This window comes from Aplidium turbinatum, chromosome 8, assembly GCF_918807975.1.
Source record: "Aplidium turbinatum chromosome 8, kaAplTurb1.1, whole genome shotgun sequence".
Lineage (NCBI taxonomy): Eukaryota > Metazoa > Chordata > Ascidiacea > Aplousobranchia > Polyclinidae > Aplidium > Aplidium turbinatum.
In genome coordinates, this window is record NC_137479.1 from 10,404,328 (window position 1) to 10,430,778 (window position 26,451).

General features: G+C 39.2%; 1 protein-coding gene across 1 annotated transcript; it reads left to right on the plus strand.

The window, feature by feature from the left end:
* Nucleotides 1–6,830: 6,830 nt before the first annotated feature.
* On the plus strand, nucleotides 6,831–25,834 carry LOC145775395 (ubiquilin-4-like). Its single transcript, XM_082586687.1, has 12 exons — nucleotides 6,831–7,055; nucleotides 11,733–12,009; nucleotides 12,759–12,847; nucleotides 13,532–13,639; nucleotides 13,978–14,087; nucleotides 15,243–15,394; nucleotides 15,699–15,839; nucleotides 18,895–19,034; nucleotides 22,082–22,269; nucleotides 22,792–22,975; nucleotides 23,390–23,523; nucleotides 23,905–25,834. The coding sequence occupies exons 1-12, from the start codon at nucleotides 6,969–6,971 to the stop codon at nucleotides 23,915–23,917; spliced, it is 1,623 nt and encodes a 540-aa protein (XP_082442813.1). The 5' UTR covers nucleotides 6,831–6,968; the 3' UTR covers nucleotides 23,918–25,834.
* The last annotated feature ends 617 nt before the right edge of the window (nucleotides 25,835–26,451 follow it).

The window sequence follows — 26,451 nt, forward strand, 5'->3', positions numbered from 1 at the left end:
TTACCGACGTCTGCCTAACCGGACATGAAGGCAATTTTCCTTTGCCAAACTTTTTAAAATGCTGCGACTCACCAGAATCGCCCATTAGCATAATGCTAAAATCAGTCGACTTGCGCGTTTCCTCCCGTACTACAAAATCAAACAAACTCTGAAAGGTAGGTTCCTCAGTGCTACCATACTGATCACCTAAAAAGTCAAGATAACGCTGCTTAGCGTCAAACGGGAGTCGCTTAGCCAAATCCAAAACAAAACGTCCTTCTAATTTATCACGCTGACCATAAGATTTCGCGTAAAGCAAACACTGCGACAATTCATCTTTAAACTCTTTCAAATCACTGGAAGAGATAGAAGTCAATTTGCTACCATAGCGATACTTTCTAATTTCTGGTTCTGCGAAAAGACCTCCACGAACCCCAAAACGTTGGGACAAGCGAGCTAACGACATTTCTATCCTGTCTTCCTCTGACAAGCCAGGAGTGTCGGAAACCAAATTAGCAATCGTTTGTGCAGCTGTTCTAACACAAGCTGCTTGCAACAAAGTCAAACGAGTTCCCTTAAAGGGCGAAGCTGCCATCAAGGCCATAACACGATTTTTAAAGAAGACAAATGGCATATTATTACCATCGTAACCAATCAAGGCCGCCTTATCGAAGAACGTCCTACTATTTTGGTATTCAAAAAAGCAATCCTGCTGTTGAGAACTCGATTTAGCGGGAGAAGACAAGCTATATCCCTTAATGGGCTGAGTGGGCTCAGTCACATGCACAGCCCGATCACGATCCTCACATACGTTAAAATCAGGAGACACGATACGCCTCTCACAACCACCCAAATTACGTGTAGCTGGGCGATCAAAAACTAGCGGCGCTGAAAACTGTGAAGGGGGCAAAGCATTACTGCTAATGGCGGCCCCGTGACCTGTACGCTCTGGGGGAGGAGTTCGGTTGTAATTTGCAGACCTTGGCTCTACAGCCTTCGGAAGATCCTTAGCCGCGGCCCCGAGACCTCCTGAAACAGCTGAAAAACATGTGGATTGTACAGGTCCACTTACGGATTGAACAGGCGTGTGGAAAAGGTTAGGTAAATTAAACTGTGATTGATGTTCACTTCTGGAATGCCTAGAAGAGCCCTTCCTAGAGCTACGCCGGGAGCCCAACTCACAACGATATTCAGCTAAAACTACCTCTTTACGTTGTTCGGCCATCAACTGAGCGTCTTTGAGTGCGAACTCAGCAGCTCTAGCTTCGGCTCTCGCGGCGGCCTCAGCAGCTCTCGCTTCGGCCTCAGCAGCTCTCGCGTCGGCCTCAGCTCTCGCGGCAGCCTCAGCTCGTATGGCCTCAGCTCTTGCGGCAGCCTCTGCTCGTGCGGCAGCCTCAGCTCGTATGGCTTCAGCTCTTGCGATGGCCTCAGCAGCTCTTGCTTCGGCCTCAGCTTGGATCTGGAGCTCCTCTCGTCTTAACTGTAGGTTAATTTGTGCAACTATCCGTGACGAGCTCTCAGACATCCTAGTGCTTACATTTGAGGCGCTATCCTCAGGATGTATGTCAGCATCCAACCTATCTGACAACTCACTTTCTTTTTGTTCGAAGTTATTTTTTAACGAGTTAAATTCGGGATCTACCCTATCACGAAGTTCTGCCAAGATTGCAGAGTTAACAATTTTACTCAAGAGAGCATGGAAATGCCGTAATTCCTCTTCTAAAGTAGATAACTTAGATCTAAAAATTAACAGTTCCTGCTTATCACTCAAAGAACCTAGGGCTACAGAAAGTTTCCCAATTTGAGTCAAAATATCCCGTCTAAGATGCCGGGCCTCTCGAACTGACTTAGCCTCATCGTTAATGGGTCCCTCCCCAGAATGGCCTGCCCGACCGCAAAGAACATCATCAGGCTTAAACTCAGTCGAGTCGACGGCGGTCGAGTCCCTGTCGCCACCGAGTGTAGACATATTAAATGTTAGGGCTAAATTTAACAATTAAAAAATTAAGTTACACAAACACACAAATTACAGTAGTTATAAAAAACTTAACTGCAAAGACCGTAAAAAATACAAAAAAGAATTTAAATGCACGATACCGTAGCTGTACGAGTATGTGAAGTCCAAACGTCCACAAAACTTGCTTGGATTCTTCCACTTGAATCTTCAAGCACAGATGGATTGCCTTTAATCTTCTTTCTTGCCAATAAATGTCAAAGTTATTTTTCTTCTGTACCAAACTGAGAAGAAATGTCTTTACTTTTCTTTACTTCTTTAGACTACCAACCAATAAGATCTTCTTTTATTATTTCTTTGCTTCTAAGTGCTTCTTAGCCTACCAACTAACCAACTTCGTCTTTTATTTTTTTTATGCTTCTAGTGCTTCTTGGCCTACCAACTGACAAGAACTCGTCTTTTATTTTTTATGCTTTAATTTCTTGGCCCACCAGCTAACAAGAACTCGTCTTTTATTTTTTATGGTCACAGCGGTAAACCATAATTTCTTCGTGGGAAAATTGTAACTTAAAGTTCCCGGATCCTTTCGTCTGCATATAATGACCGAAGAAACACACACTTGAACTTCTTTTCAAACAGTGTATTTCTGTAAAAATTAGCCCACGGCTACCAAAAACGAGGGGGTGCAACGCGTACACCACTTAAACTGTCACTACACAACAGATTACTTGGATAAAAGACGGAACTTTTGTCCAGCTAGCAAGCACTAAGCCAACAGTTAAATGTGCGGCCAACTTTCAAACAATCATTTTACGAATGACCAGAATAGATATCAATATCTCAAATTCACGTAGAAAGTAACTGTGACGCAATAAATGAAAGACAATTATGAAGTCATTCCAACAGGTGTTTAAGCTGATGTAATATTTCCTGTTTAAACAGGCCCAAACAGGTCTTATGAACGATGGTGCAATTTTGGCACATGCTTTAGGAATTTCCATGACGTAATATTCAGTAGACTTGAACGGTTTTTATATGACGTTTGATTTGGTGAAAATTGTCGGGAACAGTAGTGTCAGGCCGATTGGGCGTGTGTCGGCGTCGGGGATGAATGAATGGAGTCTGGTGGTGCTTGACCTCCACTCAGAATTCCATTTATGGTCCGCCCAAGTAGCCGCAGAGAGGTCTTGTTCATCAGCTTCGTTGATCAGAAGTTGAGCGGCTGGCACGAATGGGTGTCTTGATTTCAGTCGGCGGGGGTACCCGTTTGGGAAGGCAGAGATCTTGTGGTGGACAAGATGATTAGGCTCCAGTGCCCGTCGACCGAGGGACAGAGTGGCTTCTTCGCGACGAAGCTCAGCAGGTTGGATGCCCACACTCCACACTCATCAAATGTAAGCGACGAAGTGTAAGCCTCCGGTACCATATGGTAGGCTACGCTACCTAGTTTAGTCTATTTTGAAGACTTTTCACAGTCATTTGTGTGTATTTTTTAAAGTATTTATGCTAAATATCTCAAATTTGGTTATCATTGGGTGTAACTAGACAAAAAACTCGCTGTCCACTTTGAAAAGCACTACAAACACATTGATGCAGCCAAACAAAAAATAGGTGAGGCTACTTTGAACACTGTCCAAACTTATGCACACCAACATAGCGCTAAATCGCTAAAAAAACACTAGATAGCAAAAAAAAACAACACTAGAACACTAGATGCAACCCAAAAACGCTATATCTAGTGGAAAAACACTAGGAGTGGCACCACTGACTGCAAGACAGTGATATACTATTTAATTTCTCTTGTTTTCTACTACTATTGTCTACTGCAATATAGCCTACCTAAAGTCCCACGTTTACATATGTAGCCTACATAGCCTACCTAAAGTCTACACTTTCAAATCTAGCTTTTTACATACCGTATGTCTGATTCTGATAACTTTGCTCAAATTTATCATATTTTTGGCTATATTTAGGCTTGCTTCATCAATTTTGACGATATGGCTACGTACTTTTCATTAGCATTTGAGCTAGCAAGTTTAAAAACATCTGGCAACCTTGGATACAACAATCAGTGTTGCCGATTGGAACTCTGGAGTACCAAAAAGGAAAAAAATTGGAACTACTTTGTTTGCATTGGTACCCTAAAAAATGATTTGGTACTCTGCATAACATTTGGTACTATTTGGTACCATTTTTTATTTTGGTTTTTATTAATTGTATTGTACTTTTTTTTCAATATCGGAAAAGTTTGACAACCTACCTGACAATGACAGTGTCATTTCTTCAAAGTGGCCGAGTGGTTAGCGCGTTGGGCTCGCAGTCGAGAGCCTGTATGTTCGACTCCAGCCACCCGCACTTGCTGTTGTTTCTCTGGGCAAGAAACTTTACGATAATTGCCTCTACCCAGTGATCGATTTCGAGTAATGGGTAGTACCAAATTTAAGTCATAAATAGAGTAGACAACCGGAAACAGACATTGCAGTTGGCTGCAGCGTGGGTCAGGTGTACGTCGGAAGGCGTACACCGATGCATAGCGCTCAAGTCCGCTTTCCCGCAATGCAGGATAAAGATAAACAAACAAACAAATTTGTTTTGCTGTATGGTGTATGGCAAAAGTTAAAGCAACCAAATGCTATCATAAAAATCGTAGGCATTTGATACATGGGAAGTTGAATTCACTTGGTCGTGCAGCCCACCTGAATCTAGCCTGGTAAATAACAAAGCCAAAAAAGATTTCAGCTCCTGTAAAGTTTGTAACCTTCCTGTCAATCCCCATTGATTTGACTTGGCTCGATACGATAAGAGCGAATTGCACAGAAAAAGTTAAATTTTGTCTGAAAGAAAAAAAAAAACTCGATGGAAAGAATTATGGTCATAATTTTGTTCTGCGCTAATGAAGTGGATAAAAATTTGTTATTTTTATAGGTGAAAAAAATTTGGTACGGTACTCTGTTTATCAATTTGGTACTCATTTAGAAAAAAATTGGTACCCATTCATTTAGTGTGGTTGGCAACACTGACAACAATTCTCTGAACAAGGATTCCTGGCCAAAAATGCAAATTGTGTAATGATGATTAAATTATCCAAAAAAACAGAATTTCATTTATTCATTTTATTCAATGAAATAAATTAAATGTTTGTCATGGTTAATGTTTAGATTATTGGTTGGTTGATTTTCGGACATTGACCACATGTGCTGCACTGCTGCTGTGTGGAAGGGTAGAGAATTAGGATTTTAAGAGTACCGTATAATATCTAAGGCATGTAATGTCCACAACCTAGTGATGCAACAAGAGTGAGATGTCCAACAATTTGTGTTTTTACTTTGCAATGTGTTGTATTTTTCATGCATGGTCTCTTCCTAGAGGTTTTAAGCTGCCATGATTTTAGCCGCAACCTGTTTTCCATTTATATGAATTGAAATTATGCTTATCTACGGTACAAGATAGAAACTTATTATTGAATTACAGTAGAAGCCGCCTAACTCGACACTTGAAAAGAAATTGAAAAAGTTGTCGTGTTAAGCGGGACGCCGAGTAAAGCATTACATGAAGGCAGTGGCTATTTGACCGGCGCCGGTTTTTGAATCTGAAACACTATTGACCGGTCATGACGTCACTATATAGGCATTTTTTTCTTTTTCTCTTTTAAAGCAAAAGATGAGAAGAGTGCCTATATAACTTCTAAATTCAACACCTACGTTCAACTGATTTTGTGGCGCGTAGGATACCTGTACGGTACGTATCGGGCTGGTGCTCCAGAGGGAATGAGTTCGATACTACGCGGAAGCGTTTTTTTTAAATTTTTAACTAAATTTTGACCCGAAGTGACTCAATCGTTAGGCTTCTGTATTTTTGTAGTCAATTTTTAATTTGAGTAGCCTACAGCCCAATTTTTTATGTCTTTTCAAATATGAGTAATAAAGTGAGAGTTTTTTAATTTTCTTGAATTTAAGAATTTCTCTGGATAATTTTCTGTTCGTCAAGATGTGACCGTGTTTGCCGAACGACGCAAAAATGTAATGACGAACGAAAAATTATGACGAACGGAAAATTACCCAGAGAAATTCTCAAATTCTAGAAAATTAAAAACTCTAACTTTTTTACTTAATTTTATTTTTTAATTTTCTTGAATTTAAGAATTTCTCTGGATAATTTTCCGTTCGTCATAAGAGGATGTGATCGTGTTTGCCAAACGACGCAAAAATGTAATGCGTCGTTCGGCAAACACGGTCACATCTTCTTATGACAAACAGAAAATTAACCTCAAAAATGCAGCAGCCTAACGATTGAGTCAATTCGGGTCAAAATTTAGTCAAAAATAAAAGAACGCTTCCGCGTAGTATCGAACTCATTCCCTCTGGAGCACCAGCCGGAGACTTATCCTACGCGCCACAGAATCAGTTGAACATAACTGATGAATTTACACTTATATAGGCACTCTTCTCGTCTTTTGCTTTGAAAAAGAAAAAAATGCCTATATAGTGACATCATGACCGGTCAAATAGTGTTTCAGATTCAAAGACCGGCGCCGGTCAAATAGCCACTGCCTTACTTGAATTTTCTACCCAATTAAGTCAAACTCTGTGCATTATTGCTTATTAGTAGAATCTATTCATCTGTGCAAGATAGAACGAGTTTGAAATGAGAATAATTTGCTACCATAAAAAGAACAGGCGTCGCAGAACATTACAAAAGCACTGAGATTGTTTCCCTACAAAATATTTTGTTGTCACTCCACCATAAAATGAGTTGTTCTCTGTATAGAACTATTTTTATTCAATAAATATGCATCAATGATTTTCTAACTGATGATAATTATCGAAGTTACCTTAGATAATTATGATAATTACCTTTAATAACCTTTTGGTATAATGCAGCAGCATTGCTAAGGATTTAATGGTGTGTTGTATCTTAATAGATAAAGAAGTTACCTGAGTTCATATAGAATTATAGATCTTCTGATACGGTAGGCTACCCAACTTGAAGAAACGTCGCATTTGATTTTGTTTATCACATCAATTGTATTTTCAAAATGGCAGATGAAACCTTCACTATCACATTAAAAACACCAAAAGAAAAGGTGGACTTTACTGTATCGGCAGGAACGCTTGTTAAGAATGTGAGTGAAATAGGGTGCAGCCTAGTTCATACCTTGAACCATTCGTACAGTCAGTTCGTACCCTGAAAATATCGAGAGAAAAAATTATAAAAAAAAGCCGAAGTCGCTGATCGCAATTTAATAGCACAAAGCCGAAATCGCTGATCGGAGTTTCCGCAAACAATTTGAAACAAACTCGAGGGTTAGGGTTAGCGGAAACTGCGGTTAATAGAAACTGCGGAAAAATGTTTGCGGAAACTGCGGTCAGCAAGGGTTAGGGTTAGAGCATAGATTACTCTATGGTTAGAGTTAGGATAAGCGGAAACTGCGGAAAAATGTTTGCAGAAACTCCAATCAGCAAGGGTTAGAGCATAGATTACTCTATGGTAAAGGTTAGCGGAAACTGCGGAAAAATGTTTGCGGAAACCAGGGTTGATCTCTAAGTGGTCAAAACTGGTTTTGACCACTATGCGGTTTAAACCTGGTTTTAACCGGTAAAAACTAGGTTTAAACCAGTCAAAACTCAGAAAAATATTTTTATGGAGTGAATGGTTGGCTACCTGGGCTAGTGGGCTATGGGCTATTTAGGAAATTTGTATATATAATATAAAAGCAGTTGTGAGTTGTGACCATTTTGATATGCAGGCCTCGAAATAGCTGGCGGCCATGGCCGCCTGAACTTTCATTAACGGCCGCCAATACCGACCTGTCAGACAAAGTTGATGGCAAATGTTTTTCATAAAAAAAAATTTGTTGGAATAAATTCTTGTACTTCAGTTGGCTGTGCAAATTGTTCATCGTTCTACCAAGCATTTTTTGGTTCATCAGATCAGAAACTTATTTTTAGAATTTGAATTTTCTCAATAATTAAAATACCCATATTTTACGGACCATAAGGCGCAATTTAAATCCTTTTTTTCCTCATAAGTTGATCGTGCGGCTTATAAGCCGGTGCGCCTAATGTATGGATCAAGTAGTGCTTTATTGCCTACACTCAAAACCAGTAGGCTACCAATACTATTATTATCTAAATAAACCACCGTCTTACACAATAAATTACGGCGAAAGCAACTGTGATATTCACTAGGCCCATTTTTTTCTTTTGCTCATTGTAATATTGTGACTTGCTTACATTTCTTACGCATTTTTGTTTAATGAGCTTTATATGGTAACCAATACTCCTTAAAATACGTAGCGTTCTATAGCCCTGTGCGCCTTATGTCTGAACAAAAAACTAATCAAAGCAATTTATTGACAGTGCGCCTTATAATCGGATGCGCTTTATGGTCCGTAAAATACGGTAACCAACTGATTGAAATATCAAAAATAAACAGAGAAATTGAATATTTTTTGTTCCAAATCCAGCATTTAGGTTATTGTTGATCAAAACAAAATATAGTTGAACATCATTACTAAACATGGAGGGTAATATTTTTAATTCAATTGAAAATCAACTTGATTCATACACTAAAGGGGTTTTAACTAGTAATAGGTGGTCAAAACTGCCCGGTTTAAACCAGGTTTTAACCGCCCCGGTTTAAACCGATCAACCCTGGCGGAAACTGCGATCAGCGAGGGTTAGAGCATAGATTACTCTATGGTGGTTAGGGTTAGAGCATAGATTACTCAATGGTTAGAGTTAGCGAAAACTGCGGAAAAATGTTTGCGGAAACTGCGATCAGCGGACTTCGGTTTTGAGCTATTTTTTCTCTCAATCTTTTCAGGAGGAAAATTTTAAAATGATTGCTGAAACTGCGATCAGCAACTTCGGCTTTTTTAATTTTTTTTCGATCTTTTCAAGGTACAAAGTGACGGTCCGAACTGGTCATGGTACGAACTAGGTTGCATCCAGTGAAATATGTAAACCTCAGGAGAGGAGTTAATTAGTGATGTTTTTTGAATTTTTTTACACCTAGATTTGGTTGATGAATTATAAATTTTGCTCTGTTGCCTGGTTTGAAAAATGTGCCTTGAAACTTATGGTATATCTTCTACGTTGCATACATACATTGGCATTGATTTTTTACTGACAATGTAGGCTAAAAGGGGGCAAAAATTTGCCACTTTTTTTAAAAGCGATTTCTTAAAGTTGCCAATTTTTAGCCTAAGCAATTATAACACACCATTTGTGAACCTACATGTCAGTCTGCCACGATTGTCGTGCAACATTCTGTGCATAATTTAGTTTGACGGTAATTAAGTAACGTTGACCAATCGCCTTGGGAGACACATGGCAAAACCTTTGCTTAATTAAATATAACGTACGGTAGTGAATGTCAATTCTTCAGGATTAAATTCGTTGACCAATTAAGCAGATGGTATCACCACAAAACAATTAAATAAAAAAATTAATGAAAAAGAAAACAAGCGACTATAAAAAGTGCACAACAGCTTGTCTGAATATTGTTAGCAATTTTCGTTTTGCACTCTACTTGCAAATAGCTTGAACAGTTTCGTATTTTATTTATGAAATGAAGTAACAAACTCGATCCAAACTTGTTGTGATGGTTTTAACTTCTGTTCTTGAAGTGCATTGTTCCACCAAGGCCTATACTCCTTAACTCCTATAGTGTAGGCTATTTGTTGTACGTCATTGTCAGAGGTGGGCACCCGCTACTTTTAAAGTAGCGCGCTACCTGCTACCGCTACTTGGGCCAAAGTAGCGCGCGCTACCGATACCCGCTACCAATTTACAAAAGTAGCGCGCTACCCGCTGCCGCTACTCGGGCCAAAGTAGCGCGCGCTACCGCTACTTCTTCCACTACTTTTGTCTAAAATGCCACTAGGAAACACTCAAGTCCCTAGTGACGCAAAAATGACCTATTGACCTTGAAAACGAATGTTATCATTCGTTTACGCTGTCATTTTAACGTCGTCATAGAAAACACATTCTAAGGGAAATATATTGTTACGCATCTTCCAAAAACACGAGCATTTCAAAGTGAGAGTCTCTAAGTCCTGCCCGCTTTCGCTTAAACACATCTTTTCCAACAGAGAAAAGTCTCTCCACTGCAGCACTGGAAGGAATGGAGGTGTTGTATTTAATGAACAGATGTTTTAACTCGGTATTCGAAAAGCTCAAGGACTTGCTCTTGTCCGAAAAAAAGGTGTCCACAATTGTTGCTTCCTTCTGCATCGACGTTTCACGGGATGGCGCAAACCACTCCAAAAAATACATCCTTGGAGTCATGTCTGGTGTTGGTGTCACTCTTATCGGTATCAACCTGGCTTGATGTCTCCCGCAACAGTCGAATTACATCTGTCTTGACTTTTTCTCGCAGTGCGTCGATCAGCATCATCTGTGGAAACGTTGTGCAGAAATTGTAGCCACGACGTCTTGAAGGAGAGATAAAGACATGATGCCATAACGCATTTCATGTTGTTGAAGCACTTGTTGAATCGTTTCTTCAGCCCTTCAAGGACTTTCACTTTCAACTCCTCACAGGTCACAAGGTCACTGATCTCGGTCAACTTCTTCCCGCAAATTGTGATGGTTAGAAGCAAGACTCCGTAATATGCCTTGGACTCGCCCTGGAGAATGTCTAAATTCTTTTCAACTTAATAACTTACTTCGGTCCTGGGTTTATTTTTTCGCTGAGACTTTTCGGTCATTTGTCCGAAATGACTTGAAAAAATTCGGTCATTTTTTATTTATAATTTCGGCCATTTTTAGTCATTTTTGGTCATATATAGTCAATTGACTATATATTTTTTCGGACATTTTGACCAAATTGACTATATTTTTTTCGGTCATTTTACTAAAAAATTGGTCAATGACCGAAAAAAAAACCCAGCTTCGGTCACAAGCACGTTTTAACGTTCGCGTTTTGTCATTTCGACTTGAAAAACAACTGAACGGACATGACGAATTCAAGCACGTTTTAGCGTTCACGTTTTGTCGCTTCTACCTTTGCTATGTTGACGTGTATTGTTTTTGATATGATGGTCAGAAATAAAAACCACTCAACTGACATGACGATTTTTAATTTAATATTAGTTCAAACATTTATTTTTATTCCTGAACTTCACGTTCAGCGACGTTAAAACGATGTGAAAACAGTTAGGCTACGGTACCCGATAATTCCCTTTCAAAAATAAAATTTCAAAAACTTGTCGAATAGGGCACTCACCGAAACAGGCTCTCGCCGAATAGGGAACTCGCCGAAACGGGCCATTCCGTTGTTTTCTCGTCTACTCTAAACTTGAAAGTAAATATAAAAACACTTGCATAAAACGGCTAAGTGTACAACGTTGTAGATATAGCTATCTTTATTTTTTCATTAACTACCCAGAGAGCAAAATCCATCATTTTCACATTGTTTTAACGTCTGCAATCAATGTACAAATGACAGATTTTACTGTAGTAATTAAATCAGACTAGCAGAGTGTTTTATTTGTTTTATCTCATACTGTTGTATCTCATATTGCTGTATCTCAGAAAAGTTGCTCGTACTGTATTACACTAAATTCAATTACGATAACTTTTAAATTGGTCAATTTGGTTGTGAGTGTTATTACTTTTTTGTTATATGGTTGCTTTTACAGTATATAGTACCTTTTTTTACAAGTAAGTATACTGCAGTTTGGGCTCCATGAAGGCACTGGAGCATTAAAGTGATATACTTGCAGCTTTAGATAAAAGTGAAGTTTTCCTTGTCACTGGTGTTTGAGTACTATATATTTCTTTTTGTTTTTTAGTTGAAAGAAAATGCTTCTGAGAAGTTTAAAGCCAAAGCAGAGCAACTGGTTTTGATATACTCTGGAAAAATTCTCAAAGACCCTGACACTTTGGAAGCCCATCAAATCAAAAGTGGCCATGTTGTTCATCTTGTGATTAAGTCAGCTCCCAAAACCCCGCAACAGACTACCGGTATTCAAAATGCTACCACTGGCACTACATCAACCACTACTCCAACTTCAACAGAAACAACTCAGTCAAATTCAAACAACCCAACCCCTTCACCATTTGGGTTAGGTAAAAAATTTCTTTTCCAAGACTTAGAAGCATGATGTTGAAGCATCATGATGATGTTTCACAAGTTATGAACATATATTAAAGTAATAATTATTTATTTCATTATTTTCATTATAATATTGTTTTTACTAATTTACTGCATATAAATTTATGTTATTATCAGATTGCAACATTTGCCACTAGTTGTCAGTGGATTTGGTCACTTTTTTTTTCAGAGCTGCAGTATGTTGTTGGTTAGTTGTGACAATCTTAAGTCTGACGTTAAATATCTGTGGAAGATATGTTTTTATTGGAGAATGTATTGGTAGAATTACTGAAACAATCAGTTTGTCATCAAGTATGACACAGTAAATTTCTACAAATGTTTTCATCGTTAGCTGAAATGCAGTTTTGTCAATAAAACTAAGGCTGGTAAACTGATGCTACTATATTATATATATTAGCAATGCACCCATCCCATCCTGATATGATTCAGTCAAACAGACAGTTTGTCTGGTTTGACTTGGTCCTCACTCCTCAATGGTTTAATTGAATTAAAATTATCATTTTTTCTACTTGCCTATGAAACTATCACGTCATTCCATCCAAGTCCTGCACTTAAGATAATAAAACAAGGAATATAATAATTTGCATTTTGTTTCGTGTCATTGTGACGAGATCACATATCTTCCACATTCTTTCTCTTTTTTTAGAATTGTCAACAAAACAATGCACACATAACCAATTGGCTTATCTAGTGTTTGTTACAGATTTCATGAATACAATGGGCGGAGGTCTTGGATCACTTGATTCAGGAAATTTAATGGACATGCAGAGGCAAATTATGTCCAACCCTGAGGTCATACATCAAATGTTTTTTTTGCTTATATTTACATAAATATTAGACTAGTCAATGAAATAATCTGTGTTGTAACAAAACCATCATTTTTTCTTGGTTGAATTACTTTGAGTGATATACTTACATAAATTATATATAACTGCAGACAGTGCACACCATTTCGACCTTCCGGTCTCCTCAGTGCAGTAGGTACACTGGAATGGCCATAGAGATATTGACCTCCATCTGACATTTTCTCATTTGTGGATTTGTGGAACCTAAGCTCCAAAAATGGTGCTACTGCCAAAGTGCTCAAACTGCAAGCAGTGAGCTTTGCGCAATGCATAGCAAGGTGCCTCCAGTAAAGTGCTCAATCGGCTTAAGCCAAGAGCGTCTATCAGCTCTTCCCGACCAGTGGGTTACAGCCCACTAGAGGGCCAGGGGTCTGTTAAAATAGGGCCACAAATAATGTGATAAATATGAAAATATGATAAATTTCCCAATTGTTGCATTAACAATTATGCATTGTAGACCTGCGTGTGTGCTCTCATGACACAAAGAAAGTTAGCTGACTCTCTGTCAGTCTGTAAAATTGTTCAATAAAAGCAGATAGCGTGCTGAAAAACGTTGGGAAGCACTGTAATGTAAGTTACATGAAATTTAATTTTTTTTAACTTTGTGCGGTGACTTTTTTTACCTATGCAGATGATGCAACAAATTATGGACAATCCAATGGTCCAAAGCATGATGTCAAATCCGGAAGTCATGCAGCAGCTTATGGCTAATAATCCTCAGATGCAGCAGTTGATGGAGGTAAATCATTGTATCCACCTTAAAACCCAATTTTTTTGTCACACTCATTACAAATGTCTTTTTAATCTCGACATTACTGTTATCATTCATATTAGTACACTTAGAGTACATACAAAAAAAACAGTCCTGAATTTGTCAACATTATTCTCCATACTTGTACCATTTAACGAGGTTCTGCAAACCTTGTTTTTTCAAGAAGTTTTTGCAATACTGTACAAACTACAAAGCCTATCTTTTGGAGGTAGGCCACAGTACAATCCATATCTTATTGAAGTGCCAACGCACAACGTGAGCTATTGGACATATGCATGACGTAACATCACTTGCTAACATTTTAGCGCAATCCCGAAATAACACACATGCTGAACAACCCCCAACTCATGCGGCAAACCATGGAACTTGCTAGAAATCCTGCCATGCTGCAAGAAATGATGAGAAACCAGGACAGGTGAGACGATTTTGCTGTTTTATCTACTTACTAAATTTGCAGTTATGTTGCCTTTACCTTCAATGGACATTTTTTTGTCATAACATATATTTATGCATAGTCAAAAACGTACCTGTGCTCTTCAATATTGTATAGTGTAATCAATTCATAAATTGGGTATGCAGCCCAGTTCCGGATGTTTAATATTATTCTTTCATATTTGTGCTAATTCATAAAGTTCCTTACATAGTAGCAGCAGGGAAGATCTCAAATCCGAATTCCAAAAAGTTTGAAACGTTTTTCGACACTGTCAATTTGAAACATTGTTAGATTTCGTCGTTTCGTGTTGGAATACTTGTCCAGCTGAACAAAGGCATATAAATATATTCAAAGTCACTGATCAGGCAGGCAATCGTGTGCACATGAGTGTGACGCTGTTTATGTGCTTCAGGTAGCATATACTCACACAAGAATATGCAACTAATCACATTTTAGCATTCTACTGTCTGGATGAATAATGGTTTATCAAGAAAATACAATGACCTCATCATCATAATCCATCGTCGGTTTGTTCCCCACTAGTGAGGGTGGCCGATTGTTTCCTCGCAGCAATTGTTTTAAATTAATCCCTTTTCTCCATTTCACCCTGTCCCTTGCATCTTCCTCCTTCAGTCCGACTTTTTTAAATTCATCCTTCACTTGTTGTTTCCACGTTCTTCTTGGACGACCGCGTTTCCTCTTTCCATCCACCTTTAGATCTAGTGCCTTTCTAAGAAAACTTCCTTCCTCCCTCCTTATCACATGTCCATACCATCTTACTCCATTTGCCCTTGCCAGTTGGTCTACGAGAGTCATACTATAGTATACCGTAAAAAGGTTGAACGGCGCTGTTGTGCACTTTTACTGCTATTCCACTGTTTTTCATTTTTGTTCCCCGTATTGCGAGGGTTGGACGTCAACCCAGTTTTATGGCAGTTCTTTATGTGCTTTGATTCTGGACTAGGCATTGACTAGTTTTGCTTTGCAAATTGTGTACTTCCCAAATTACATTGATTCAACGTCTGCAGACGTAAAAAGAACAACTGGTAGGTTGTCTGGTTCATATGTTGTCGGTAAAGATAAACAATGTGCTGTCTCTCTAAAGGACTGTCCGATCAATCTTTATTAATTTTGTAGAGCGATGAGCAACCTTGAAAGCATACCAGGAGGCTACAATGCACTGCGCAGGATGTACACAGACATACAAGAACCGATGTTGAATGCTGCTCAGGACCAGTTTGGTCAGAACCCGTTCGCTGCTTTAGTTGGTGACAACCAAAATGGTGCAGGTTGGAAATCTTGTCATTTGTCTGAATAAACTCGTCCTTGACTTTGGCAACAGTCACCCCACTATTGTCAGATGACCGGCTACACTTTGCAATTTTTCAAAGGTGTTTTACATTATGTATATCGTCTGTTGTGCTCTCAGATACGTTCAAATAAAATAAAACGTGCGTTTTACTGCAAATTATGATTATATCATAGCACATCGGGTTTTATTGGAAAACTCACGTCTTGCAAAGCAATTGTTGTTAACTGGTTATGAAAGCAATTGGGATTTTTTTATTTATTTACCAACCTTTGTACCATAAGGTGACCAAACCACCAACACTGAGAACACTCAACCTCTACCCAACCCATGGGGATCTGGTGGCAACCAATCAGCCCGAACAACGACAACGTCATCTAGCACTTCGACCACTGGCAGCACTGGCGCAGGAGGCGCTGCTGGATGTAAGAATGAATGGTGATGTTAATTAATAGAGTAACAATGATGTAAGCTTTAACATTTTCGATGACGTTGATAAGTGTGTTATCGTTTTGAGATTATTTTCATGTGGACTAGGGTGTACCATTTTGCAAAAAGTTTTTAGAAATTATTGCGGCTATGTATTACGGGTTTCCACTTTTGTTAAAAAGTATTTTGGTAGAGTTTCAGAATTTTCCCGCCAAAACTGTGGTTCTGCCGCCATTTTGAAAAAATGGCGTCCAGATAAGATATTATGAAAATCTGCAGCCTTAAACTGGCATAATGTGATCATATAATATGTCGATTACGGGGTTTTTGGGGTCGCAGAACACGAATCTGAAGTCAAAAGTGCTCTACGACAACAATTTTGCAAAGTGAAATTTTACCACTTGAAATTTATGGTGAAATTTTGCAGACATGGACACAACCTGACCAAGAATACCTCACCCCAGAATGAGCATTCCTGAAATATTGTCAAACTGTTGAAATAACAACACGATTCATTTACAAACAAATTGAGTTAATCACTCTCAAACACGATCCATCTCTGTTTCTTCTGCATGCTATTCCTTATGCTTCAGTCCTGATTGATTTCAATTCCCAGTATTTCATCAACACAATAGCCTACCAGAGTTATGCAAACACTCAAATCACTGAATTTTTGACGAATTTCTTTAACAATTAAGTTTGGCTAAGGTACCTTTTTTGTAATTTGAGAACTGTGCTTTTGCATGGCAAGCAAGAGAGCTTGCCGGTGGCTTTCGTCAGAACACCTGTCAAAAAAATCAGTGATTAGCTTAATCCCGCGTTCCGCAATATCGTTGACCATCCTTACGTTCAAAACGAATTTGCTTAGTTTCTTATAATCACTGAAATTTTTCCAATCTGATACTGGCATTTGTTACCACTCTTGATCAGTAAGTTCCAAATTGCTTTCCCAATTGTTGCCTCCAGCAATGTAGCCTACAAGTACCTTGCCACTTCCCTGAATTGACGGCAGTCGTATCAAATACCTCCATCAATGACACCTTTCTCTCTCCAGTCTTCCACCAATTTTATAACGGCCTGTTCCTGAGATGATCTGGTGCCGTCTGGTCTCATGCACCCCCAGAAGCTTTCATTTCTGCATTACCTTCATCATCAAAACTAACGCCAGATACATATACACAGCACTGTTCTGATAAAAACATTTCCTCTCATTTTCAGAATCTTACCGGCCCAGTGAATTATTGCCAAATCAGGGGTCTGGAACTCATCTCTGATAATTAATTTGGGAGTGAGAGGACCTATAGTCTTATTAGCCAGTCTATGAGCTGCTGTGACTGATATTAGTAACTTATCTTCGACTTGTATGCCAGACGCTTGAGCCACATAGCGAACATTGTTCTTTGCCGATAGCTCATCCAAGTCGATCAGATGTTAAAGGTATAGGCTAGGCGACGTAATACCCATTTTCTTTTCCATTCAGGAGTTTTCCAGTTGTCACTGTCACTTTCTGTTTCTTCATCTGCACTTAAGTCCAACTTCACGGTTTTCAGATTGTCAGCAACATCCTCTTTCTGTTTCCTTTTACCAGATGCACTGTGTTATTTTTCTCTAGCTCAGTCCCGTCTCTTCTACAGAGCATCTCTGCCCAATGCGCAAGCTAGCCTACTTGATCTCTCTGGAGCTGATTTTTCAGATGTTCCAAATCTGTCTCCCAGTCAATAATACCGGAATGCATGAGAATTGATCGTGAAGTAGTCTTACATATATTCAGAGGATCCTTGAGCTTTTCTTCCATATCACGCAAACGTTTTTTTTAAATGAATCACTATTATTCCTCTCACGCCTGGAATCAAGTTCTAGATACCAAGTTTCATACAAATACTTCAGATGCCGGTCTATATCCGCATTTTTAACAATAACCTTTCACGATTACTTCTCTTTTCCACATTGTTTCTCGTTTTTCTTGACAAATACCTAATTAACCCACGCCAAAATGATGTTTCCATACCAGGGGAATTTCCTCCCTTGCTATCACGATGGATTGGTTGATCGTTCTGTGACTTTCGTCTCTGAGGAACAACAGCCTAGCAAGAACGTCAGAGCTTTTAGGAAGCTTTGGAACACCTAGTCTTTCGCTAGTGTTCCCAATGAGGAAGAACTTTCTTTTTGGTTTTTGTGCCAGTGAGTGGTGTGCTTCACCGGCCGTCTCATTCAGTGCCATTTATTACTGATCGGAATCTTGTAACTTGCGTACGATCACTAGCTACTCTTCGAGTCACTGAGCTAATGATGATCTTCGTCTGTTGCCGTCCATTAGTTAATAAGCAGGTAGGTTAGTAACTAAGTACAGGCTATAGGCTATACTGTGGACTAGTTAGTAGATTTTCATCGGATGTGAAAGTACACAAGAAAGTACATGTTAATTTTTACCTCATACTGATTGATATAATCACACCGACTAGAAAAGTTTATGCATAGCCTACATGCATTTCAAGGTTAAAATGACAATAAGATGCTCTTTTCATGTAAATCTGCGGTCCAAAACAGTGTGGTCACATCTATATGTCAAAATTCACTTTGCAAAATTGTTGCCATAGAGTGTTTTTAACTTCAAATTCGAGTTCTGCGACCCCAAAAACCCCGTAATCGACATATTATATGATCACATTGCGCCAGTTTAAAGCTGTAGACTTTCATAATATCTTATCTGGACGCCATTTTTTCAAAATGGCGGCAGAACCACAGTTTTGGCGGGAAAATTCTGAAACTCTACCAAAATACTTTTTAACAGAAGTGGAAACCCGTAATACATAGCCGCAATAATTTCTAAAAACTTTTTGAAAAATGGTACACCCTAATGTGGACGTTTTTCATCTTCAGTGAAATTTTTGTTTTTTAATATAAACAAATAAACGTTTATGTAACATCTTAAAATCAAAAAAATATTCAATTAAATGTATATAGCAGTGCACAGAAAGATAGATTCCATAGATAGATTCAATGTACGTGGCTAGCCATTTTTCGTATCGTTACTTCATTCTTTTTTTTCAGCGATGTTCAACACGCCTGCCATGCAGAATTTGATGCAGCAAATATCTGAGAATCCTTCAATGATGCAGAACATGATGAGCGCCCCATACATGCAAAGCATGATGAGAAGCATGGCTGAGAATCCTGCGCTTGCAAATCAGGTAAAAGAATCGGCACACTTTTATTCGATTTACACTTTTCTATCTGATACAATGGCGATAGAAGGTTTCTGTGATACTGAATATAGCGTTTGCTACAAATAAAATATAAAAACGTAACCCCTACTTAGCCAGCAGATCAATCGTTTTTTCATTGATTCAACGTTTGCAGACTGCCTTGCTGAATGTAGAATGTTAAGAGCAACTGATTTGGTGATTGGATAATTGCTCTGTAGAGTATTTCAACAATTTCTTGGTTATGCGCAAAGCCAACAATGTTCAATACCTTATATAATATTGCATAGTTTATTTTAGTAAAGCGTTCGCCACCATAAGGCGGGCGGCTTCCTCAGTATAATGTACTATAAGACATCATTGTGTTTTTGGTATTTCTATTTGAATAAGATACTAATCAAGCCGCCTTGTTTGTGGCGAAAGCTGTATCAAAATAAATATCCAATCAATTGAATATGGCTGATGTTATTGATTGTATAATTAATCGTTCGGTTTCATCTTAATAAATCGATCCTTGTATATTTTATCACTCTTATCAACAAATTAAAAAGAAACTAAAACGGAAGTATCAGGCGTCAGCTCCTATTGCGTTACTTCATTGTATGAAACTTTGACATATCGGCGCATGGGAAATCACAACCTTTGGTTTTAAAGTAACCGCTTTCTGTAAGCCAATACGTTTACATTACATGTACACTGTACAGTGCGCTTTTTTAAGTTGTCGAAGCTAATAGGAAATTCCACAGGAAATTTTAGGAAAGATCTGTTTTAAACTCGCTGCACGTTTTCCATTTGCTTTTATGGCTTGTAAAACTCTTCCTCGACAAGTAACCCAGGCTCAGAAATGCATAGGAGAGGAACAATTTAGTTTAGTGCTTTTGATCTGCCACCACAATCTTAATACAGTTTTTAGATTCTCCAAACTAAAGCTTCAATGAGGTTGTGGTCTCTTTATGTTAGTTACAGTACGGGTGACAAATTGTTGGCAACCACACGGTGTTGTCTGGGATTTTTTGCAGATACAAGATAAAAACTAGAGATGTACCGATATATCGGTATCGGCATCGGTATCGGTGATATCGGCCAGTTTTTGAGTATCGGTATCGGCATCGGTATCGGCAAAATTTGGCCGATACTGTGGCCGATACTAAATATGTAAAAAAAGGCGTTTGCTGCGGATTTTCTGCAGAAGCAAAGATATAGATTTTTTAAAGTAGTAACTAACGTCACATTGATGTAGAAAAATAACAACATGTTCAAATTTTTGATACCTCACACTCCCATGACTTCATGCACGCACCTTTTGGCATTGTTTGCTCACAGTGATTCTTTCACTCAAACAAAACGTTTTGTTTCAGCAGTTTTGCGTTGTTCGATTCTTAAGTTGTGAAGAAGACTCAATTTCTTCAATATTTATCATTTGTGTTTCTTTTTTACTCTCAGCAGAGGATAAAACCAGGCCAATACTACCCAGGTTGCAGAAATGTATAATTTTGCATCGTTTTTGCGTTGCTGGGCGTTTGAGGGAGCCATGTGGCTTGGTTGTTTTTGGTGGGCTGGTTCTGTCAGTTTGTGATTTGGTTTCCACCTTTCGTTGTGGTGGACTCGCCGGGCTTGGGCAATGTCATGGCGGAGTGGGTGGGCTCGGGGTGGGGGCGGTGGGACTGCGGGTCCTCGCTGGGCTGATCAATAAATGGTCTTGTTGCGCCTGGGCTGTCGGCGCGGGGCTGAGCACTCACTGGTGCAGCGAGCTGTTGCGGTTTGCTGGCCACAACAGTGTGGCTTCCACGCTAGCCATTTACACTATCCAATCAACTATATGTTTCTCAGCAGCCGTTTTGTAGCAAGAATTGACATCGACAAGAATTGAAGTGGCTGGTGTGGAAGCTGCACCGTTGTGATTGGCGAGTCGCTGTGCTGGTGAGTGCTCGGCCTTGTGCTGGTGGCCGGGGGGAGCGCTCCTTTCTTTGCGGTGGGGTTGTCGTCTTAGGCGCAGTGGGACCATTTTGATTGGTTTGGTGGGGATTCGTGGTCCCATTGCTTTCATTTTGAGCCTGCTTATTCTGCCATGACATTGTTTGGGCTTGGTGGGTTTGTTGCGGCGAGGGATGGAAGTTAGATCGTGGACTGGTGGTGCCGGCTTACTGGGGGCAGCCGGGTTGCATGGGTTTTTTGGACGTTTGGCAACGTGGGGGCGATGCAGAGTTGTACATTTTTGCTGCCTGGGTAGTCTGGCAAAAGCTTTTCAACCAAACGACAAGCGCCCTTAGGTTGCACATTTACTTGTCGAATAATTTTTGTACGACTACACAAATCACTTGGTTTACATTTTACATCTTATCAATTATGATAGCCTATTTGGAGAGTTTGCGCAAACACTTTATTAATTTTCAAGAAACCCCAATTATGATGTAATGTTTCTTCCCTTATACCCCAGTCCTCAATTACGGTGGCCTTTCATTACAAAAACCTACTATTATGACACAACAATGCGGTTGAGATTGGATTTTTGAATCTTTAATAAATTATGCCAATTGAAAGCTTTTTTTAATAGTTTTACGCAAATAAGGTAAAACTTAGCATTTGATATAATTCCTTGCAAATACCAAAATTGCTTCTTTTTGTAACACCAAAGTATCGGCCAAAATATCGGTATCAGTATCGGTATCGGCCTAAAAAAGTGATATCGGTATCGGGATCGGTATCGGCCAAAATATTGGTATCGGTACATCTCTAATAAAAACAACTAGAAACGTACACCAACGTTACAAACATTAAGGGTTTGTGCACCAACAGTGGACTATTCACCGATTAAGATAATCTACTGATTAACAAACTCATTTCGTAGCCATTTTTTTCGTATGCGTTAACTGCTGATTAAAATCACCCATGTACTTTGCGCAAACTTATTCTTGATTAACTAAGCAGATGGTTAGCGTAATCGGTCACTTAAAAGATTTGCTCTTGATGCACCCAACTCTCAAAGTCACATTTCATATTTGCGTTGCATTGACGCTTGTTTTAATAACTTGAAGATATTCTCTCAAAATCCATTGTTTGCCAACAATCCTCAAATGCGGGAGATGATGCCGGCCATGCTGCAGCAAATGCAACGACCGGAGATGCAGAGCCTCTTTACCAATCCCCGGGCGATGGAAGCGATGATGCAAATACAACGCGGGATGCAGACGCTTCAGAGAGAGGCTCCCGGAGCGATTCCAGGGTGAGGTTTAGATGTTGATCGTGGTGCAATACGCGCCGCGTCTGTGCATCATTATAAAAGGAGTCTTCTGTTTTCATAAATAAGATTAAATAATACTGCACTAAAATTCTTCCGCTTTAGGAGGTTATTTGCTGCTTACGTAACCGTTGTATTTAAGGTGAACTACATGTGAAGCTTTCTTGGCCACTAATGGTTTGGTCACGAAGCTAAATGTCTGCTTACAGCCACATAGCTCACTACAACTTATATGCCAGTATCATCGCTGTGTGCTGTTCAGATATCACTATTTTGTCATTTCATAACAACCTTCCTCCCAAAAAAAGGATTCTAATTCTAGGACAAAATCACACCTATTTAAAGGGATTTCGCAAAGTTAATTGCATTATAGTTAACTACTGTTGATCTGTGATTGCCTACACTTTCTGGATACTGAAAGCAACCTAATTTTGGGATACTTTCGAAGACTAAATATCTCTTGGTTTTGTTAAGATCTAATTTTGAACCTACTGCTGCTACTTCTAGGCTTAGCACTCCCTTCGGTCCAAGCACTGCAGCAGCAACATCACCATCTTCCACTTCATCGTCCACTACAACAACAACTCCTCCAACATCCACCACTACTTCAGCCTCTTCCTCAGCTGCTCAACAGCAGTTACTGACTCAGATGATGCAAGCTCTGAGCGGTGGTGGGGCATCTCGCTCACAAGTACGTGGATAGACTTTGAAGTTAATTGTTCATGAAGAAAAAGCTTTTGTCTCTAAAATAAGCTGGTTATTTTAAAGTTAAATGTTATTTAGAAAATGAACCATTTGAATTGCCTTACAGAAAACATCTATGCTGATCTGAACAGTAAACTGTCAATGTAGTTAAAACTATCGCATGACCAATGGCGTTGACAGAAGGCCCAGAGGGTACTTTTAGACCAGTCCTGAAATAATTTTAAGGGCCGCCCCGGAATCTTTTCAGAGGGCCTAGAAACATGAAGTAACACAGCGTATTGTTTGGATACAGTGCGTTTTTCTTGTAAAGGTCTTAATCTGGGGCCCGAGGATCTTATTGGTACCGGGTCCAAATTATTCTCTCAACAGCGCTGCACATAACATGTATGTTCACGTTTAGGAATCCCCTGAAACCCGCTTCCAGTCCCAACTGGAGCAACTTTCTTCCATGGGCTTCATAAACCGGGAGGCCAACATACAAGCACTTGTCGTCACCAACGGAAATGTAAACGCAGCCATAGAGTATTTATTAAAGTAAGCGCAAAGCATCATGCTCAGGTCAATTTTTGTTTTGTTTTGAAATAGTGATTTGTTAGCTTGATAAAAACACCTTAAAGTCACTGGAAAGTTTTTTAAATATTTTTGGTTTCCGCTCATCGGGATCTGGTAGATGAAATGTTGTGCAGGCAATAACCCTGATAATACCAGGAAGCACTGAACACTGCCATTATGTCGAATTGCCGGTGTCAATGGTTCAAAGTCTTTTGAAGTATTCTGTGACGTTTCTACATGCAGTTTCGTCAGAAGATAGTGGTCAGAATTTCAGTTGAAAATATCCATACAATGACAGTTTCGAGACAGCCACAAGTATCATTTTTTTTGTAATTCATTTTTTTTTTTGTTATTTCTGCCCAGCCCCAGGAATTAACAGCACGCATCAACATTTTCCTCGCTCTGCTCCAAAAGCATACAGCAACAAGAAGATTGGAGATGAGAACACGAACTTGAAAAACAAACCTTCTCTTCTTTGAACAAGTCAATTCCGATGTTTAATTCAATGGATCGTTGCACCACCACTAGAAAAGCATTGTATCAATGCAATTTAGATCATTGATTTCACCAAAACGCGTTTCGTGTGTAAAAATACCCTGGTTTATAGTACTAAACCTTGCTTCATAAAAACTCTACAATAAAATTCGTAATTTACATCAGATTTATCGAAGATTATAGCCCCTCTGCTTTTTTTGTGATAGTTGCAAAGAATTAAATCGTGTAAATGCATAGTAATCTACTTGTACCTAAATTGTCTTTGTGAAACGCCCCAGACTTTTTATGTAACAAATGACATCTGAACCAGAGTTTTTACCCGGTATGGACCATGGCTCACTATATTATACAGGCCTACCAGACGCGCGATGCCATCTAAAGGTGGTAGGCATGTAACAAAGTGCGCCATGGCATGGACGGTTCTCAGTTGGCCATGCATTCGTTGTGTGCGTAATTTAAGTCTCATTTGTCGTTATACATTTGTTGCATCAAGTTTTTCAATGGACCGTCTATGATTGTTTTTCAACATCATATTGCCGATTTTTCAAGCTCTTGTGTTTGCTCAAATTTACGTGAAGTAACTTTCTGACGCACAATCTGATATTTTCCTTTCAATCATGAGAACTTCGATTAGGTTTGTGTCACTTCACCTTAAATTTTCGTTGTTTATTGGTTGAACGTATGTTTATTGTAAATATCTTTAAGTGTTGTCAGTCATCTGTTTCAACCTGTGATTTAACAATGCAAGCTTATCAATTGATCTTGCAAAATCAATATAAAAAACTAACGTTGTTTCACGTTGATTCAATAAATTAGGTCAGGTATTTTTTTCCTGAACATGTTTTCCGTGGGTTTGACCGCTACTCCTCATCTTTGTAAAGATTAATCGATGTCTCAAGTCAATGCAATGAGACCATTTCATACTGGATTGAACTTGATTTAAACTAGCACATCAGCAAACAATCACATTTTACTTTTCTACGAAGTGTATATACTGAAGTTTTTTTTTATAGCCTTTCAGGCAATTGTACGAGAAGTGATGTATTTGAACGCGCTAAGGGTCGAGACTTGAGAGGTTCTATAAGAATTGAACCCAGTGAAGGAAAAGGTTTTTCTTTACAAAAGCAACTTAAATACAAATTGTCTTATCTCAATAGGTTACTTTTTATATATTTAAGTTGTTTTGAATGATTTTCTAAAATGTATAATTCAGCCATAGTTGTTTCTGCAGAGTGGCCTACACCTGATCGTGAAAATCTTAAAGATGCTACTAGACTTCGCAGTTCGCAAGTTGCAAACAACAACATCTTTTATCGAATGTCAAGTCTTTGTTTAGCCGACACAGAGTAATTGGCTCTGTTGACGAGCATAGTTGAATACATTGCAATATGCATTGATTGATTAGCGTGCGCAGGACGGAAGTTTGAAATTATTTCATCTGTAACCTTGTCAATATGTCTTGTCTAGATTTCGTGTATTGTGATGTGACTTAATTGTGTAAAACGGTTAGATTTAGGCCGTGTGGTGAGATCATTATTTTCAAGTTACTAAATCAGCCGCTGTTTCCTCGCAACTTGACCACAGAAGATCCTGAAAAAATTATGTTTACAAAAAACTTGCATGTGTAGAAAGAAAGAAATGTTACTTTCGTTCGCTTATTTTGTGCCCCGTCATGTTGTTGGCGATTAGAACCAGAGCCCGTCAGATCGAAGAAATGTATGGATAAAGTCAAATACCTACGAAGTTTGGTTTTTCAATGAAGCCTGGCCTTGCGTTAATAAATGTCTCTGTTAGTCCGCCTCGGTAGCTCAGTTGGTCAAGCGCTCAATTTTCTGCACGAAAAAAACGCAAGATAGATCGGTGCCGGCTCGGGTTGTGCTCTTGAACAACGGATTTCAAGGACCGCTATCTATTGAGCGTCACCGAGTGGATGGGATAGTTCACAGACAACATCGAAAGCTTCACTATCAATCTCTGCAACCGGACGAGCCTGTGGTTCAAAGCATCTACAAGTAGGCTATGGCTTATGCGAAATTGCCAGGATGAAGCGCCCAAAGAAGCTTCTCAGTTCGAGGATAAAGATTTAAATCAATTTATTGCCCATCTCGGGTACCCTGTTGCTGCAATCGTGCACCATTTTGCCTCATCACCAAGCCTTCAAAACCAACATAAATGCCCTTCTCTTTTGGTACCTTCTCTTTATGCTACAGCGCCGCGTTCTCTGCAGTCTCCTTGTTCCGTTCCAGTGGTTTACTTCAGCACTAGCAGGGGTCAGACATGTTTTGTCACCTTGTTGACACTTCGAATGTGTGGTAGAGTTTTCGGGAGAAACTCATCAGTGAGATGTAGTTTAACGGATGAAAGCGCACCACCCCAGAATCATATTAGCAGGACTTAACCTAAAAGCGAGATGTG